The sequence below is a fragment of the Bos mutus genome, chromosome 10 (assembly GCF_027580195.1).
Source record: "Bos mutus isolate GX-2022 chromosome 10, NWIPB_WYAK_1.1, whole genome shotgun sequence".
NCBI lineage: Eukaryota > Metazoa > Chordata > Mammalia > Artiodactyla > Bovidae > Bos > Bos mutus.
In genome coordinates, this window is record NC_091626.1 from 50,688,967 (window position 1) to 50,707,757 (window position 18,791).

General features: G+C 39.6%; 1 protein-coding gene across 5 annotated transcripts in view; it reads right to left on the reverse strand.

The window, feature by feature from the left end:
* Positions 1 to 851: 851 nt before the first annotated feature.
* MYO5A (myosin VA) overlaps positions 852 to 18,791 on the reverse strand; it is a 201,194-nt gene continuing 183,254 nt past the window's right edge. For all 5 annotated transcript variants that reach the window (XM_070377911.1, XM_070377910.1, XM_070377909.1 and 2 more), the window contains 8 exons: positions 15,924 to 16,070; positions 13,463 to 13,617; positions 10,341 to 10,430; positions 8,619 to 8,769; positions 7,161 to 7,443; positions 5,728 to 5,902; positions 2,831 to 2,911; positions 852 to 2,546 (listed from right to left, as the gene is read on the reverse strand). In XM_070377911.1, coding sequence (XP_070234012.1) covers positions 2,394 to 2,546; positions 2,831 to 2,911; positions 5,728 to 5,902; positions 7,161 to 7,443; positions 8,619 to 8,769; positions 10,341 to 10,430; positions 13,463 to 13,617; positions 15,924 to 16,070 — 1,235 coding nt within the window. In that variant the 3' untranslated portion in view covers positions 852 to 2,393. The remainder of the gene's footprint in view (positions 2,547 to 2,830; positions 2,912 to 5,727; positions 5,903 to 7,160; positions 7,444 to 8,618; positions 8,770 to 10,340; positions 10,431 to 13,462; positions 13,618 to 15,923; positions 16,071 to 18,791) is intronic.

The following is an 18,791-nucleotide window of genomic DNA, read 5'->3' on the forward strand; positions in this document are numbered from 1 at the left end:
TCAGGCCACTAAGAGAAATTAATTCAGATCCCCATCTGGGGTTCTGGATAGACCCTGGAGGAAGCTGGAGCCCTAAAATAGCATAATATTTGTGTTGCCATCCCTGAACAGGAGAGCCTGTGGCTTGGGTCTGGAATAGAGGCTCTTTGTAGCAGAAAGATGGGAGATATGAGAGAGAAAGGCCCAGAGTAGACATGCCTCAGGATACAAGCTGTCTGTGGGAAAGACAAGGGCTGCAGTGGCAGTGGAAGCTAGAGTGTGAGCCTGAAGACCCGACATGACTCAGGGTGTGCGTGGAACATGCTACACAGGACTAACCTGGGAAAGGGCCTCGGAGGATTTCCGGGTTTCAGTAGGGGAGCCTACAATCACAGTGGCATTTGAGGGGACATCTCTCCCACCCAAGTCCCATCTATGTTCTTAGACTCTGACACATTCAGTACTAAGTAGGTGGTTTCACAAGTTATTGAAAACCACATTGACAACCAGGGAAAATTGAGAGAGTCCAAAGTAACATTTTTGCTTGATTTTGCAAATGAATAAATGTATCCAATCTGAATACAGCAGTACACAATTTAATAAAAATTACCTGAACTAAATTTCTAAAAGCATGAATATAAATCATATTCATTTAAGGAAAATTATAGCTTCATAAACCTATGATTTTACATTTTATTAATCCCTCAAAATTAACGTGCTCCAAACACTAGGCTAACCTTACCGAATACCTGCAGCTCACTTCTCTGTGGTCCAAGCACGCCGGGGAGAGAACTTCAGAAGTGGAAGGGAGCTTAGAAACTGGCTGTCTAACACTCTTACTGTATAAATGAGGAATTTGAGGCTCAAACAAGTTAACAGACAGTATTTATCTTTTAATAACAATCTTTATCACTGATTTGAAAATGTTTTACTTCCATTAATAATATTGCACATATTTAATAGATCATCTAACAGTTAATTTATACAAATCTATGATTGTAATTCCGAACCAGAGTTTCTAGTGAAAGCTAAGAATTTGCTTTTGCACAATCTGAAACATTTATTGTTTAAGATTTGTGGGACAAATGGAGAATATGTTTACTTAGAATGTCAGAATGAAAACTTATAGAATCTGGGTCTTATTAAACCAAGTCCTCTGTAAAATTCAGCAATCTCCTTATATTTTTATATAGGTCAAAGTATTTCTAATATGATGCTCTTTAAAATATCTAGTGGTACTGAGAACATTTATAGAAGTTGCAAAGCCTAAAAAATGGAATCAATTATTTATTATATACTTTCTTTTGCATAATTTATAAAAGAATCAAGATTTCAAGACCTGAATCATGAATATTCTGACAATCCTCTCTAGATACTGAGATTAATTCTTAATAAATTAAGAAGAAAGAAAACCTGTCAGGGTTGAAAATATGCACTGCAGGAATCAGATCTGGTAACTAAAAATAAGTCACTTCACAGAACACTGTATCCTGATGTGATATCACCCAGGGAAAGTTAATGAGCACATCAATATAACACATCCTGAATAAATGACATCAACAATAACCACTTTGCCTAGTCCTATCCCTAAATGTCAAACGTTGTGTCATATTACTACATGACTTCCCAGTGTCTGCTACTTGTGCGGGTGAATCTGTAGATATGTGCGTGTAATCCAGTTAAAACTAATCTGATTGGACTGTAAACAGAGTCGATAAAAGAGAAGCTTCTTGTTGTAGTGCCTAATATGAATATCACTTACATTTTAAAGAACATAGTATGTAGCAGCAATTTAAAATGCTCAGTAAACTGCAGTACAAATGGACTTCCATGCTCTAAGCAAACCAACATTCTCTTAATATTTCTACATCATAGGGACACATAGAAGGGAGCTACTTATCCAGTTACTTTACATAATGTCAGTTTATTTGTTCCAGTTTGACATTATCAACATAATTCCTAAGCTGGTATGATATGTACTCGGTGATTTTTCTTTCAGTTCTTCCAGTTAGCACACAGGAGGTTCCTTGATGGCGCCTTCTTAACAACAGCTCATATTCATATCTGGAATTCAGGTTTTTTATATCATTTAGATGCAGTGATAAGGATTTAAAATAAATGCTGGCACCTGAAGATACATGTTTTTCTTTTCTTCCATCATTCACCTGCACGTCAATGGCAGACACCTAACTGACCAAGGACAAGTGTTGTCATGAAGGTAACACGGCACAAAGGAACCTATCTTGCTTTCCAAGATGATGAAAAGTATTCTAGGGGCAGTTCTAGTCAATAATCCCTTATTTGGGAGACAATAAGTACTATCTTTTAAAATGTGTTTTCAGTAGCTCACTTGAAATAATGGGTTCTTATTTCAGGCAAGAAATGTATTGTCAATATTTGCCTTGACATCACTTTCAGACCCGTGATATGAATCCCAGGCCCAGGCTGGCTGGAATCTGGATGGTTTCTAGCGCAAGGGAAGAGGGGTTAAAAGGAAAGGTGACAGGAAAGATGTGTTTTGCATCCATGAGAAGTTGAGGAGAGTCTTTCCTGTCTCGTAAACGCATCTGAGAAAATAAAAAAAAAAAAACCAGAACATCAGTTCTTTGAATCTATAAACTTATTTTTTTTTAGACAAAATTCTACCAAAACCCCTCAATGAATGACAAATGTTTATATTTGTTTTAAAATCACTTCACTTCCGCAATAAGATATTATCAAAAAATTAATGCACTATGAAAATGATACAATAATATAATAAAAACTGCATTATCCTTCAATAAATTATAAAATTTCCACCCAAATGACTGTGTTGGTAAACTGAAGCAAAAGGAAGCCTGGGAGATCTTACCTGTATAGTACGAATAAATGACACAGAAACTCTTTCTTCAAACTCATTAACTGGTGTATACAAATTCAACACTTTGACAATCTGGGGGAAATAAAATGATCAAAATTTTTAGCATATTATCAAATACATACATTCCAGGTACCTCTAATCAGGAAAACGAAAAGGATCTTTGCCTATTGCTTTCAATTCTACTCAGGGCTTGGTTAGGACAAGATGGGAGAGGGAGCTGTTCTGAAGGCACATTTACCTTTATTATTTAAATTTTTACAATAAGAGCGTATTAATAACCTCAGATATGCAGATGACACCACCCTTATGGCAGAAAGTGAAGAGGAACTAAAAAGCCTCTTGATGAAAGTGCAAGTGGAGAGTGAAAAAGTTGGCTTAAAGCTCAACATTCAGAAAACGAAGATCATGGCATCCGGTCCCATCACTTCATGGGAAATAGATGGGGAAACAGTGGAAACAGTGTCAGACTTTATTTTTTGGGCTCCAAAATCACTGCAGATGGTGACTGCAGCCATGAAATTAAAAGACGCTTACTCCTTGGAAGGAAAGTTAAGACCAACTTAGATAGCATATTCAAAAGCAGAGACATTACTTTGCCAACAAAGATCTGTCTAGTCAAGGCTATGGTTTTTCCTGTGGTCATGTATGGATGTGAGAGTTGGACTGTGAAGAAGGCTGAGCGCCGAAGAATTGATGCTTTTGAACTGTGGTGTTGGAGAAGACTCTTGAGAGTCCCTTGGACTGCAAGGAGATCCAACCAGTCCATTCTGAAGGAGATCAGTCCTGGGATTTCTTTGGAAGGAATGATGCTAAGGCTGAAACTCCAGTACTTCGGCCACCTCATGCGAAGAGTTGACTCATTGGAAAAGACTCTGATGCTGGGAGGGATTGGGGGCAGGAGGAGAAGGGGACGACAGAGGATGAGATGGCTGGGTGGCATCACTGACTCGATGGACGTGAGTCTGAGTGAACTCCGAGAGTTGGTGATGGACAGGGAGGCCTGGTGTGCTGCGATTCATGGGGTTGCAAAAAGTCGGACATGACTAAGCGACTGAACTGAACTCTGAATATATATCTGTACATTTTAAGAAGCAATATAAATTTGAAAAATCATGAAAAGTAAAAGTACTCCCACTTTCATGCTCTCATTCTCTCAAAGTAACAATAGTTATCAGTATCCTGAGTATTCAGCTAATTACTTTCTCTATATATTCTATGTGTAACCTATGTAAGATTTCTATGTTTTGAGATAAGTGATGAACATTTAAAAAAATCCAAAAGTCAGCACCAAAATAACTCGGCAAAAGAAAAGTGGGCATGTTTATGCCTGTGCCTTGCCTCATGCTGTGGCCACTGTCCTCCAAGGCCCTTCCCATCTTTTTACTGCCTTAAACTCAAGACTTTCCCTGAATGATTAATTACTGATCCTCAGCAACATTTGGAGTCTTCCCACTAGCTTATTAGTGCTCAGGGCTTAACTACCTACCAAGGGCCTAGCACCAGCCCTGGGTTTCCCTAGCCCTATGGCCAGCTGTGCTAGGAGCTGGTCCCACCAAAACATGGGGCAGCAGAAACCAAAGGAAGCAGGGTGGGGCAGCCAACCAGGCCAGGGGCCAACCCTGCCCACTAGGGAGCCCACAGTAGAACTACTGTGGCCCTGTCACAACAGAAGGGCCTATACAACCCACATAGGGGGTACTCCTGGGCACAGAGCTCTGGCGACCAGAGGGCAGCGTGCTTCTGAGCCCCACAGGATGTTTCCTATATAAGGCCACTTCTTTAAGACTGGGAAATGTAACCAGCTGACTTAATGCATAGAAAAAAAAAAATGGGGAAAAATGAGAAGACAGGAATATGTTTTAACCAAAGGAATGAGACATAACCTCAGAAGTACTAAATGAAGTGGAGATGAGCAATCTACCTGATAACGAGTATAAGGTTATGATCATAAAGATGCTCACTGTACTCAGGGGAAGTAGGGATGAACTCACAAAGAGTTATAAAATACACAGAACCAGAAAAAGCTGAATAATACAATAACTGAAATAAAAAAAGACACTGGAAGGCATCAACAGTAGACTAAATGATACAAGTGAGTGGATGTGAGATGGAAGACAGTAGTGTAAATCAAATCACTGAAACTTTATAGAAAAAAGAATGAAAAGAAATAAGGATGGTTTTAAGGATGGGACAACTTAAGTGATACTGAGAAAAAACAGTTAGTTGCCAGAGGGGAGGGACAGGAGGCGTTCAAAATAGGTGAAGGGATTAAGAGGTACAAACCTCTAGTTATAAAGTAAATAAAGCATGAGGATATAATCTACAATATAAGGAATATGGTTTATAATATTGTAATAATCTTATATGGGGATATATGGTTGCTAGACTTATCATGGTTATCATTTCATAATGTATGCAAATGTCAAACCACTGAGTAGTATACCTGAGACTAACATCATATTATACATCAACTACATTTCAATTAAAAAAAGAATTATCTGTCTTAAATAGATGTCTAAAGAATCATTCAATTATCAACTAATATACAAGACTCTTTGGAGTTCAAGCTCCATAGGATGTATAGAATGTATACCCCATAAAAACAGAAACTTTGTCTTGTTCCTGGTTTTATCTGAGTGGCTGGAACGTTACACAGAAGAGTGTAGAGAATGGATAAATATTTACTGAATGTTGAATGTGCATGAGTGTGACTAGTACTGAAATGTACTTTGTGGTAAAATCTCCTGTCTTCAAGATCTACACTATTGATACATATCATCGCTGACACAGGTGAAGTTAGCTCAGAGACAAGAACAATAGCTAGAAGCCTTGGTGACTTCCCTGAATGTTACCCTTGATGAAGTTTATAATAGGGAAAGCTGCCTTACCTGGGCAGTAGTTAAAGCATTGCACATGGAACAAATGGCTTCCGCGTCATCATCTGTTTTCTTTTTCACTTGCAAAAGCTGAGCAGCCTGAATGAGAGGCTCCAGGGTTTCCTTAGCCCCACTGTTCATCAAATTCTTGTCACGCAGCCATTCTTCTAGTTGACTGACATTGTACCTATGTCAAAAAAGGGTTGAGGGGGATGCAAATTTACCGAATGTTATCATAAATGTGTTAATTTTTCTGTGTATGGTTTTGTTAGGAATTTCAGTTGAATTCTGTTTTTTAAATCATTAGCTGTGCTTAAAAATTTATCACTATAAATAATCAGGTTTATAATCATAATTATATGAGTGAATATTATTTTAGAGACTATAATTCTCTTTAATGGAAAACAGAAATGTAGCCATAATAGCAAGTTATAAAATAAGGTGTGCTTAAAAAAAAAAATAGAACACATAGTATGGCTGTGTTCTTATTAAACAGCAGAGCAGAAAACACCTTCCAGCTTTTTACAACTTGAGAGGAGAGAACTAATAATCCTCTAATTGTTCTCTGTTCCTTACGTCAAACTCCAAGCTAGTGGATACAGTAAGATCCCCACCTAGAGCCTGTGCTCTGACCCTTTTCAGGGAAGAGCCTGGATGATGAGGTAGTGGCCTGAGGAAGTTTAGGGATGTAGGGAAGAAGGGCGAGTGGGGGCATAGGAAGAGGCAGACAGAAAATATGAGGAGAGACACAGAAACTACACAGATGCTGAGGTTTTAAGAGGTGGCCAATCAGGTGACAGTGGTTTGCAAAATAGGAGTCAGATAAACGCAGCCACAGTCAGGACTTAGTAATCAGGCCAAGAGGGGCTTCGTGGGTATAAACAGAGCGTGCAGAGAAATAAATTCAATGACTTGAGTGGAAGGCATTACCTTCTGACTGCTGTCTACAGTGGATATGAGTCAGAATGGAAAATTTGGAAAGAAGGTCAAATTTTCTAAGATTGAGTAACTATAGACTTTTATAGGAGAAATACTTTCCCCCTCTCTTGGTGAATTTTCCAGCTGTTTTAAAATAAATTATTTGCCAAAAAAATAATTCTGTTATGTTAATAAGGTAATGCTGAGGAGCAATTGGACAAAACTGAGTGCAGCGTTTCTTAAAACTGAGAGGGGCATACTTCAAACATCAGTAAAAGATTTACTCCCTCATATGAGTTAACTTTACATGCAGCTGGGTTCCAACAAGCAGTGGCTGAAGGCCTGCTGGGAGCGACCATGAATGACAGTGGAGGAAGGTCAGTCAGGCAGGAGGAACAGCTCCATGCCCGGTCTGCCCTTCCTGCCCACCTGGGGGCTTCAGACGCCAGGTGCCCGGGCCTCACGTGTGCCCCAGCACACAGTTAGGCAGCCCGAGAAGGCCCTGACAGGCGTTGGAGTTCGCTCACCTGATCTGCATGCCTTTACTCCAGGAGCACATGTCCTTCCGCAAAAGGAGGTTGTTCAGGGTGACGGCCCCCACAATGTAGAACATCTGCTTGACCACCTGCTTGATCAATTCGGGGTCCATGCCGTGCTGACACATGACCGAGTGGAAGGAGTTGAGCTGTCGCAGGATGGAGTCCAGTGTGTAGGTACCCTCGTCAGCGATGCTGGAGGTTCGCTTTCTTAGCCCTGTGGGCTTCACCCCAGAGACACCCTGAATGGTTTCATGCTCCAGCATTCCGGAGACTAAAGGAGAAGTTCATACGTCAGAGAAGATTCTGATGGAAACACACGCACATGCGCACACACACACACACACACGCACACACACACAATTTAGGAAAATGATTTGAGCATCAAAATAGAAGGAAAAGGAACTACAAATAAAAGGGCATCTGGATTTTAAACAATGAAAGAATTATCCTTAAATGCAAAAATTTACCATGAAATTTTAATGGATTATTTTCTAAAATATGAAACAGTAGTCTTAATAGCACATGTGTAAAGTTTCTTGGGAGGATTTTTGAGAGAGAGATTTTTAAGAGAGAGGCAATTAGGGAGAAGATAAGTATTCTCCAGTAGTATAGAGCCTCAGAAGCAAACAAATCAAGCAGTAAGAAAAGCAGGAGACCAGGCAGTGGTCTTGGGAGTGGGCAGTCACATGGGGCTGAAGAGCTGGGCCCTTCCTTGCCCTGAGCTTCCCTCAACAGCTTCGCACAAAATCAGCAGCCTGCAAGTTTTACATGCCCTCTAATTCCAATTTCACACCTGCTACACTTTCCAAAGGAATATAGGAGGCATGATACGTACATGCATACCCAGAGTGAGTGCACACATATAAAGAGAGGTACATGGAATCTCATATACATAGACACACACGCTGATCAGTTGCTCATCCAATGAGAAACTGCAACTTTAAACCAAATTGCTTTTAATGATTCTACAGGGGCCATGAGATGAACAACTCAGCATGGAGTGTCTGAGCCCTGTTCTTGTTGCCATAGTAGCTTTCCAGCCCTGTTACTATAGCCTATCAGGTAATCTGCAAACCCTTCTCAGTCTCTTTAGTTTTAGTTGGGTCCCTAGAAAGTTCTCTGCAGTAATGCCCTCGATGAAAGTTTCAAGTATTTTTGTTTTAGAAAACTGGACAAGGTCTGAGATATGTTGCTGGATATAAAGCATAACCCAATCTTAAGAGAGAGGCATTACACATTAGAGAGGGAAACTATTAATAGATCCTGCCATTTCCATCACGCAGAAGCAGGGACTTTGCTGTACCCCAGTTAGTCATGGCTACAGTTCTGAGATTCCTCAGCTAATTTTGAGACTGAGTCTTACTATTTTACCTTCTCCACATGAATACATGCTCTGACACATGTGCCACAAGACAGACTTGGACGTCAGCAATGCCCTGGACTTACCGATCATTGGCTGAAGGATGTTCTCTAACACCCTCACGAGCTGCTGGTAGATCTGAATTGCCAAGTCACTGAGCACCTGCCGGTACTCAGCCAAGTCAAAATTGGTGAGGCAGTGTTCATTCTGGCGAGAGGTGTTGTGTTTCATAAAGCCCTAGAGCCATAATGCAGAGTTAATGACATTCATGAAATAAAATGTCTCCTGTCTGTTTAACTCTCTCATTTGATCAACATCCTCATGCTCTTTTTTACCTTTCTCCTAAGAGTTCCCATCCAACCTCCACATAAGTGCCAGGATAATCCTTCCCAAATTCTGTGTGTTTGTTTCTATCACATCCCTGCTTCCACTTCTTACTAGCATTTGAATAATATCTAAACTTGGCAGTCTAGCATTTAAGCCTTTCCACCAGCAATGTCAATGAAACAAGATAGGGGAACTCAATTTGAAAAAAAAATTTATGAGTGTTTTCACTTATGAAACAGCTGGTTTACTGCCAAACACTGAATTATGTAAAATACCAATCTCTTAACTTCAGTTCATTAAATAGAGTCTTACTTATAAATTCTGTACCTGAAGGACATACATAATTTTCTTATAATTGGTCATTTCTACAGAGACTGGTGAATAAATAAAAAATCTTCCTTTATTATATTTTATGGTATTCATACAGGCTTCTCAGTCCAAGCTTAGAACGGAATCTTTTGATGGTATGTGGTAACACGGAAAGCCAACTGTATAGGCAGGTACTTTTGCCTACTTGACGGATTCTGGCCACACTCAAGCATCTGCCTCTCTACAATTTACTTGACAACCTGGTCTAGAACTGGGGACTTAACAGGCCCTCGGGGGGATTCTGGTCTGTCTGTCCCGCCTGCTCAGGGGCCATATCTTATTCATACTGTATTTGCCATCATTTGCCAGGACATTCTTCTGCTCCAAGCCTGTGAGTGCTCAGAAAGTGGCCACTGCTCAGCTTCTCTGCCTGTCCTGACAGCAAAGGATGGGGAGGCATGAAGGGCAGCATTTATGGGCACAAGCTCTTGAAGGTGGGCAGACCCAAAATCCTAGCTCAGCTCCTTATGGCTGAGAGGATGTGGGCAAAGTGATGAACTGCTTTGAGCCTTAGTTTCCTCATCTGTAAAACTGGGTTAGAATTACAACCTCAAAGAGAAGTAAGAATTAAACAACATAATATAAGTGAGTGCTGTCTCATATATACTATGTAGCCATTAACAAATAATAATTATATATATGTAGTTTTGAAATAGGAAGTCTATCAACTAACTGATGAACACATCACTATAAGCAAAAGCAAAACATATTTTTGGAAAAATATTGACATATCTTTTAACATGATCATTTTTAATGTATTATAGAAAGCTATAATGGATTCATTTCTTTAAACAGCTCCATATATCAATCCTTGAAAATCCCATTTTCACGTCTTAACAAAAAGTTTCAGTGCGATAACTATTCAATGACCAATGCTCATTTTATTTTTGCTGTGCTTTCTCATAATACAAACTCGCAGAGCGAAGAAACTATGCCACTTCCCAAGTCAGTTTCATAAATAATGAATGTCAAATAGAGCTATAAACTGTTAAGCCACTTCTGAATTCAGGTTTCTAAATTAACAAATGACTAAACATTTTGTGCTTTAAATTTTTTCCTTAAAAAGTTCGGATAAAGTATAGCATGCTGTTTTGTAATCAAGGTTTTCTCACCTCTTCTCCACTGTACTGCTTTAAACAGTGCAAAAATCGGCATGTGTTAGAAAGCCAAAAGGAGACGGTTTCAAAATCATCACCTCTTTTCTAAAAGAGAGAATAAGCCTAAATTAGTTTTTTCCTTATGGGAATAAAAGCCTGAAAAAACTGATTAGATACCAGAAGACCCGTTTCCTTCACTTACCATTAACAACAATTAAAAAATCAATCACTTTACAGTTGTAAAGCCTCATGTTGCACCTGCTATAGAATTCAACCACTGAATTCATTAGCTGTTACCTTGCTTGGATCTGTTTTCTTGCCATTAGAAAGGGATGCCCATTCATTACATTGATATTAGCTTAGTAGTCCCTTTAGGTAGAAAACAATTCACCAAGTCTAGCTTACCCAAACTTACTTCCCTGAGGGTTACTGAAGGGAATAAGAAAGGACTAAAGGTACAAAAGAGAATCACAAACATTGTGAAGCACTAAAACCCAGATTAGGTTAAAAATCTTGTCAGTGAATAAGATACAATTTCTGAGGAGCGAATCAGACATGGGATGGAGGGAGTCCTGTGCAGAGCACTGGACAGACTGGCTTTTCATCAGTACTGGGCCACATGTCAAACAACATCTCTAAATCAAAACAGGACACGAGACAAATGTACTTCAGTTTAAAAAAAGGATGTTCCAAAAGAGTGCTATGATCAAGAATCTACGCTTTTTACATTTTTTAAATTATTTTACTTTTTTCTGAAGTCTTTATTGAATTCATTACAATATTGTTTCTATTTTATGTTTTGGTTTTTCTACTACAAGGCATGTGGGATCTTTGGTCCCTGACCAGGGATCAAACCCACACCCTCTGCATTGGAAGACGAACTCTTAACCATTGGAAAGTGGAAGTCTTAACCACCAGGGAAGTCCCAAGTAGCTACTCATTTTAAATCTTTAAACAATCTGGTACAATAATTAGTCAAATTAGATAAATTTCTTCTTATAATTAAGATGAGAGGGAGAAAACTTCATGATTTGGTTTTGCTGTCTTCATAGGCATTAACTTCAGAAGTAGTAAAATTCATAGTTTAATAAATGCAATATACCATCAATATACCAAAAATTACATGAGCTCCATTCAGAAGACATTCATCAATTTTTGAATGTTAAAATATTTAGAAACTCCACACTTTAGTAAGCACTGCAGAATGTAACTGCATAGAGTATCTGTGCAGTGGGGACTGAGAACTGGCATCAAAAGTTATGACCAGGGGCTGGGGAGAGTGTTTAATGGGTGCAGAGTTTCAGTTGGGGAAGATGAAAAAGTTCTGGAGATGATGATGGTGACAGTTATACAACAATATGAACGCACTTAATGCCACAGAACTGTGCACTGAAAAATGGTTAAAACTAAGAATAACGTTCACTGTTTTTCTAGGTTGTCAAAAGGATGATTATGCAACGTGACTCAGTGATTACTGAGTTATGTAGGGCTTTCTGTTCTATTATGTAACTTCGCTGTCTTTTCCAAGTGTTTCCTCTCTGATTAGTATCTATGTGTTGCTGCTCACATGAAACCAGGCATTTCAGGTAACAAGGAAAATTATGGGGTGAGCTGGAGAATAATGGGAAGAAAAGTCAGAAGAGAATTTTAAATATTTTATCAGACAGCTTTTTATATGAATGGGCTAGGTATTACTAAATGTTTTTAACACCTATTTTAACTATAGCATCATATTCCCTATATATATGAACTTCACTAAGTATTTTTAATTTAGTTCTAAGACAGACCTTAAAGCAGACTATTTCTATGAAGAAACTTAGTTTACTTCACAACTAAATGTAAGTATATTGAGTTAATTTTGATTATTGTTCAATCTGAGCCCTGTTTTCAAAGAAAGCACACAGACACATTACATAATGAATATTTCCTATAATGGAAGGTATCAGTTAAGACTAAAATGTGGCCATAACTGGCAACTTAGATCATGTCTAATCCTTTGACTGTGTGGATCACAATAAACTGTGGAAAATTCTGAAAGAGATGGGAATACCAGACCACCTGACCTGCCTCTTGAGAAACCTGAATGCAGGTCAGGAAACAACAGTTAGAACTGGACATGGAACAACAGACTGGTTCCAAATAGGAAAAGGAGTACGTCAAGGCTGTATATTGTCAGCCTGCTTATTTAACTTCTATGCAGAGTACATCATGAGAAATGCTGGGCTGGAAGAAGCACAAGCTGGAATCAAGATTGCTGGGAGAAATATCAATAACCTCAGATATGCAGATGACACCACCCTTATGGCAGAAAGTGAAGAGGAACTCAAAAGCCTCTTGATGAAAGTGAAAGAGGAGAGTGAAAAAGTTGGCTTAAAGCTCAACATTCAGAAAACTAAGATCATGGCATCTGGTCCCATCACTTCATGGCAAACAGATGGGGAAACAGTGGAAACAGTGTCAGACTTTATTTTTTTGGGCTCCAAAATCACTGCAGATGGTGACTGCAGCCATGAAATTAAAAGACACTTATTCCTTGGAAGGAAAGTTATGACCAATCTGGATAGCATATTCAAAAGCAGAGACATTACTTTGCCAACAAAGGTCCATCTAGTCAAGGCTATGGATTTTCCTGTGGTCATGTATGGATATGAGAATTGGACTGTGAAGAAAGCTGAGTGCCGAAGAATTGATGCTTTTGAACTGTGGTGTTGGAGAAGACTCTTGAGAGTCCCTTGGACTGCAAGGAGATCCAACCAGTCCATCCTAAAGGAGATCAGTCCTGGATTTTCTTTGGAAGGAATGATGCTAAAGCTAAAACTTCAATACTTCGGCCACCTCATGTGAAGAGTTGACTCATTGGAAAAGACTCTGATGCTGGGAGGGATTGGGGGCAGGAGGAGAAGGGGACGACAGAGGATGAAATGGCTGGATGGCATCACCGACTCGATGGACTTGAGTTTGAGTGAACTCCGGGAGTTGGTGATGGACAGGGAGGCCTGGCGTGCTGCAATTCATGGGGTTGCAGAGATTCGGACACGACTGCGCGACTGAACTGAACTGAAGGATGGAAAAATACCTCTGTATAGACCTGTCATCATTAATATTCATTATGAGAAATTTGTTGAACATGAACTAACCTTTAATACTTTTTTGATGCTATTAATTGTTGATGTTAGCAACGACCTTACTTTCTGATCATCATTCAGGTAGTCAGCGTGTCGAACACACATAAACAGGATATACGCTGGTAACCCTGGAATCAAATTGACTGCTACACCACGTGGCTTCAGTTCTAAAAAAGAAAAGAGGAAAAACAGTCTTATATAACTTTGAAAGTCTTCATAAGGAATGCTTTTTGACATATAAAAGCACAGTTCTCATGTAACAGTTCAATCATTCAGGGTAAATAGGTCATGTTTTTAAAAAAGCATATTTTAGAGTAGACAGTTTCTTGACTGTAGGGACATGAGAATCTTAGTTGCTTACACAATGACAACTCTCAAATGTCTATCTTCTGCCCTGACTTTTCCTTTGAATCTAGGCTCATGTAACAAGTGGTTTTTGACATCTCTGCTCAGGCCTGTCCCCCAAAGCCCATCTCCCACGGAGCCTGCTCTTCCAGGAATTGTCCCATCTCAGTAAGTGGCAGTCTCTGCCTTCTAGTTTCTCAGGATATAAACCTTGTCATCATCTTTGTCTTCTTTCCTTTTCTCACATCACACATCTAATCCATCAACAAATCCTGTTGGCTCTACACATAAGACATGTCTAGAATAACCCTGCTACTTTTCTACCAGCTCCTCTAGGCTAGGCCGCCACCATCTTCTCCTGGAACCCAGTGAGAGCTTCCCAACTGGTCTCCCTGACTCATGCCTCGCTCCACAGTAGTACACCTTCCACATAACAACCAGAGTAATTCTATAAGAAAATGTAGTCAGATCATGTCACTCTTGTTCTGAAAATCTTCCAAGTAGCTTCTCATCTCACTCATTTGTAAAACCCGAAATCCTCACCATGGCTGTGTGATCTGGCCTGCTCCTGTTTCCAGCTCACTGTGCTCCCCCATTAAATGGGTCTTCTTGTTGCTGGGTGACGACGCCAGGCATGTCCCCACCCTAAGGCTTTCTGTCTGGAATGTTCTTTTCTCAGCTATCAGCAGGACTTGCTTCCTTACTTCCTTTGGTCTCTATCCAAAGGAGATCACCTTGTCAAAGAGGCCCTTCCTAACAACTTTATATAAATTCATACACCTGCCTTCACTGTTTATCTTTCTCACCCCCTTATTTGTTTTTATCTACCTCCCTCCACCCATGGAATATAAACTCTTTGAGAATAGACTTTGTTCATTACCCAATACCTGGAAAATGCTTAGCACACAGTAGGAATGCCCCAAAGGTTTACTGAATTGATGAATCTTTTTTAATTCTATGCTTAAAAACCAGTGGCTTCTTACCATTTTTTCAAAATGAAGATCACACTGAAACTTAAGTGCCTCTGCATCTATATATAGTTCTAAGTTTAACACCATGAACTCTAGGAACATTAAATCACTGCTGATCACACTGCTGCCACCCTGGCACCTGGGGGGAGGAATGCTCTGCAAAGGCTGAAAGGAGAGGCTTGTAAGTGTTTTGAGCTTACAACTTATGGGCTGCATACACTCCTGAACTATTTCCCATGCTCCCCTAAAAAGTCTTCTTGCAGAGCCAGTGGGCTCATGCTGCTGCTGCTGCTGCTAAAGTTGCTTCAGTCGTGTCCAACTCTGTGTGACCCCATAGACGGCAGCCCACCAGGCTTCCCGTCCCTGGGATTCTCCAGGCAAGAACACTGGAGTGGGTTGCCATTTCCTTCTCCAATGCATGAAACTGAAAAGTGAAAGTGAAGTCGCTCAGTCGTGTCTGACTCTAGTGACCCCATGGACTGCAGCCTACCAGGCTCCTCCGTCTATGGGATTTTCTAGGCAAAAGTACTGGAGTGGGGTGCCATCACCTTCTCCAAGTGGGCTCATACCCAGACTCAAAGGCCTTCTGCTGCTCTGAAGGGCTTCTTCTATTCCCACCTCCATTGTCCAGTCAGTCCTCCCTTTCCACTGCTGGAATCTTTTCCTTAATTCTGTTCCTTCCTACTATTAAACTGTTTTTCCTGACATATTTAGTCATATACCTTCCTAGGGAAATAGGAACAAGAGAAATTCAGGGACTTAAATGGCCTAAGGCAGTGGTGTTCAACTGCAGCTAGCTACACGTCAAAATCCCTTCCTTGAGAGATAAAAAAAAGAACTAGGGACATGGCCAGGTTCTTTCCTCTAGACATTCTGATGTAATTAGTCTGCAGGGGGGAACATACATCAGTACTTTTCAAAAGCTTCCTGGGTTATTACAATGGGCAACAGGAGCTGAGAAGACCTCATGTGACCCTAACAGGCAGTCCTCGCTGGTGTCCTTGTAGGGTGACTGACAGCCATGATGGGGTCAGAATGCTGTGGCAGTACTGCACACAGCACGCAAGGCTGACTGAAGAAAACAGTGTGACTAATAAATGAGTGACTAATCTCTCCCACCACTGACACGCACCAGAAAGACCTTTCAAAATACTTGCCCAGAATCAGGTTCTTCACAAGTTTTTGCTCATCCTCCTTCTTGTATTCCAGCATTCCTTGGAAATCCTTTTCCTTCCTGGGAATGTTGACTGGACGAATGGGTTCATCAATGATTTGTCCTGGCGATATGTTCTCCATCTGGCCCACTTCATTAGAAACAAAAAGAAAAAAAATGTTTTCCAGGTAGAAAAGATGAGTGGTTTCATGTTCCTATTAATTTTAAGTGAATTCTGTAACAATAGAAACTTGCCATATTTGCCACTTAATTGCCCCTTCTTTATTATTATTATTTTTTTTAGTTCTACCAGTTTATTGCTACCAACCCGTCACCCTCCACCCTCATGCACACATGCTCAGTCATGTAACCCCATGGACTGCAGCCCACCAGGCTCCTCTGTCCATGGACTTTTCCAGACAAGAATACTGGAGTGGGTTTCCATTTCCTTCTCCAATTTGCCCCTTCTTTAAATAATTTTTTTTTTTTTTTGGTAAAACTGGACAGACAGATGGTAAAATTATATGTTAATGTCACTCTGACAACAACTAGTACTACTATCAACATCAAGAATCTTAACTGATTCAAAAGCATCTTTTTGTAATACATTTTATTTTGTAATAAGATTAAATGTCCCCAAGTAAGTGGCTTAACTTCTTAGTTAACTAATCAGTATCAATCATAAATGTCTAAATATATTTAGACTTTAATTCATAGAAGGAAATTCAATATTCTATAGAGGCACCCCTCATTCCTGAAGAAACCATGAGCAGATAATACAACCTGTATTTAATATGTGTGTGTGTGTGTGTGTGTGCACGCTCAGTTGTGTTTGACTCTTTGTGACCCCATGGACTACACTCTGCCAGGCTCCTCTGCTCAAGGGATTTTCCAAGCAAGAATACTGGAGTGGGTTGCCACTTCCTTTTCCAAGGGATCTTCCAGACCCAGGGATTGAACCCATATCTCCCGCACTATCAGGAGGATTCTTTACCACTGAGCCACCTGGGGAAGCCTCTGTATTTAATATTAAAATAATTGCCTAAATGTATTCATTTTTTTGTTTGTATGTTTTTAGTAAAGGTTAAAAATTGTACCACAAAGTTGCAACCAAAAAAGTACAACCACTGGTGAACAACCCTTTCAGATGTTAAAAGTAATCACCATTGTTGATGGCAGCTGTGAGAAAAGAACTTGGGGTTAAAAGAAAAGTCTCCAATTTCATCTCATCTGGGAAATGCAAGGGAACACGAGTTACAACTGTGTTTGTGGAGCTAAATGCTAGCAAGCATATTTTTAATTCTCTTATCTATAGGAAGAGGAGCAGTTAAGACATCTATTTAAGTGCAGATTAAGTTTGAGTTCAGAGACTGTGGGCAAACAAAATGCAGATCAGATGCATTAGAAAGTTCTATCTTGCTGAGTCCACAAGGCATCCGTAGTGCTTCTCCTGTCACTCTGGGCAATTTCCCGTGTTAGTTCTGGGAAGCCAGTTCCACAGCACAAGGTTATCACAGAGAACACCAGTACCTGCCAGCGCTCTTGCTTGTGTGGCAGAGAGCCTGGTGACACCTCGTCCACCTCATGCTGCAGCATCACACATCGGGGCTATCAGCGCTGAAAATCACCACCATCTATCAACATTACGATATCTAGAGAGCCATCATACTGTAATTGGACAAATCAGGGCTGTGGCCACTTTCCATAACCTAGTGTTTCAGACGTATGATACAGTCTGGAACCACAGGACTAATGGAAAAATGCATGCATCTTCACAAGAGATATGAGATTCAAGCTATTTAGTTTTACATAAATTATTTCTGGAGACAGTTTAAACACAACACCAGGGGGATCTCAGAATCAGCATACAATGGCCCTCACAGCTCCTGTATATGTTCTGTATGTAAAACAAAATAATAGAATCCCTGCCATCTATGAACTAGTTGCTTTGAGCCACAGGAACAATTCTATGAGGGGAAACTGGAAGGAAACACATTCAACGTATTGATATTAAGTTTATCAACAAATGCACATATGTGGACTCTGAATAACTCAATACATTTTAAACCTACCAATTTTTATCATATTTGATTACAACGTATAGTATTATTTTATATAACACCAAGGAAGGAAAAATACTGCCAATTAAACTACAACCTAACAACTGCTATAAGATACATCATAATTTCAGAGATGTTAAAATGTGAAAAATTGTGCGCCTCAGAATTTATGAAATATAGTGAATATTTTAACTAAGAGATTACATGTTTTAAAAGAAATCTTCACTTTCCTTTCATATATCTCTAAAGAAGATATTTTTGATTCTGTACAAAAATGCCAGAGATAAAATTTGCCATATTTTCATTAAAATTTTCTGTGTCTTTGAATTCTTGTCAGAGATTAGAGTCTTTACAAAAACCCAGAGATAAAATACAGGTATCAGCTCAACATAACCTTGATTTATTTAACAAATCATATATTAATTAAAATGTCAACCCTTATGTAGTATCAGGAAAATATAAAGCCTGAAAGAGAGAAGCCAGAATACTACACAGTTTTTAAAGACTCGGGGGATGCCGGGGGTCATTTAGCCCAATGCTCCATCTAATACAGACATCTTTATAGAAAGATCTGAAGCAATACCTATTTTTATCATCTAGATTATTTATACTTGAGAGAAAAACATTCCTGAACCTTTTTATCCTAGAAAAAGAAAGGAAATTGGAAGATTTTTTTCCCCCCTCACTTTTGGTACAGGGAAGACCTTGATCTCAGGTTTAACTGAGACAGTCAAATGAATTACTATAAGAAGAAAGAATCTGTTGAGAAATACAACACAAAGGAGAGAAGTCAGTGGTCCTCAGAAGGCATG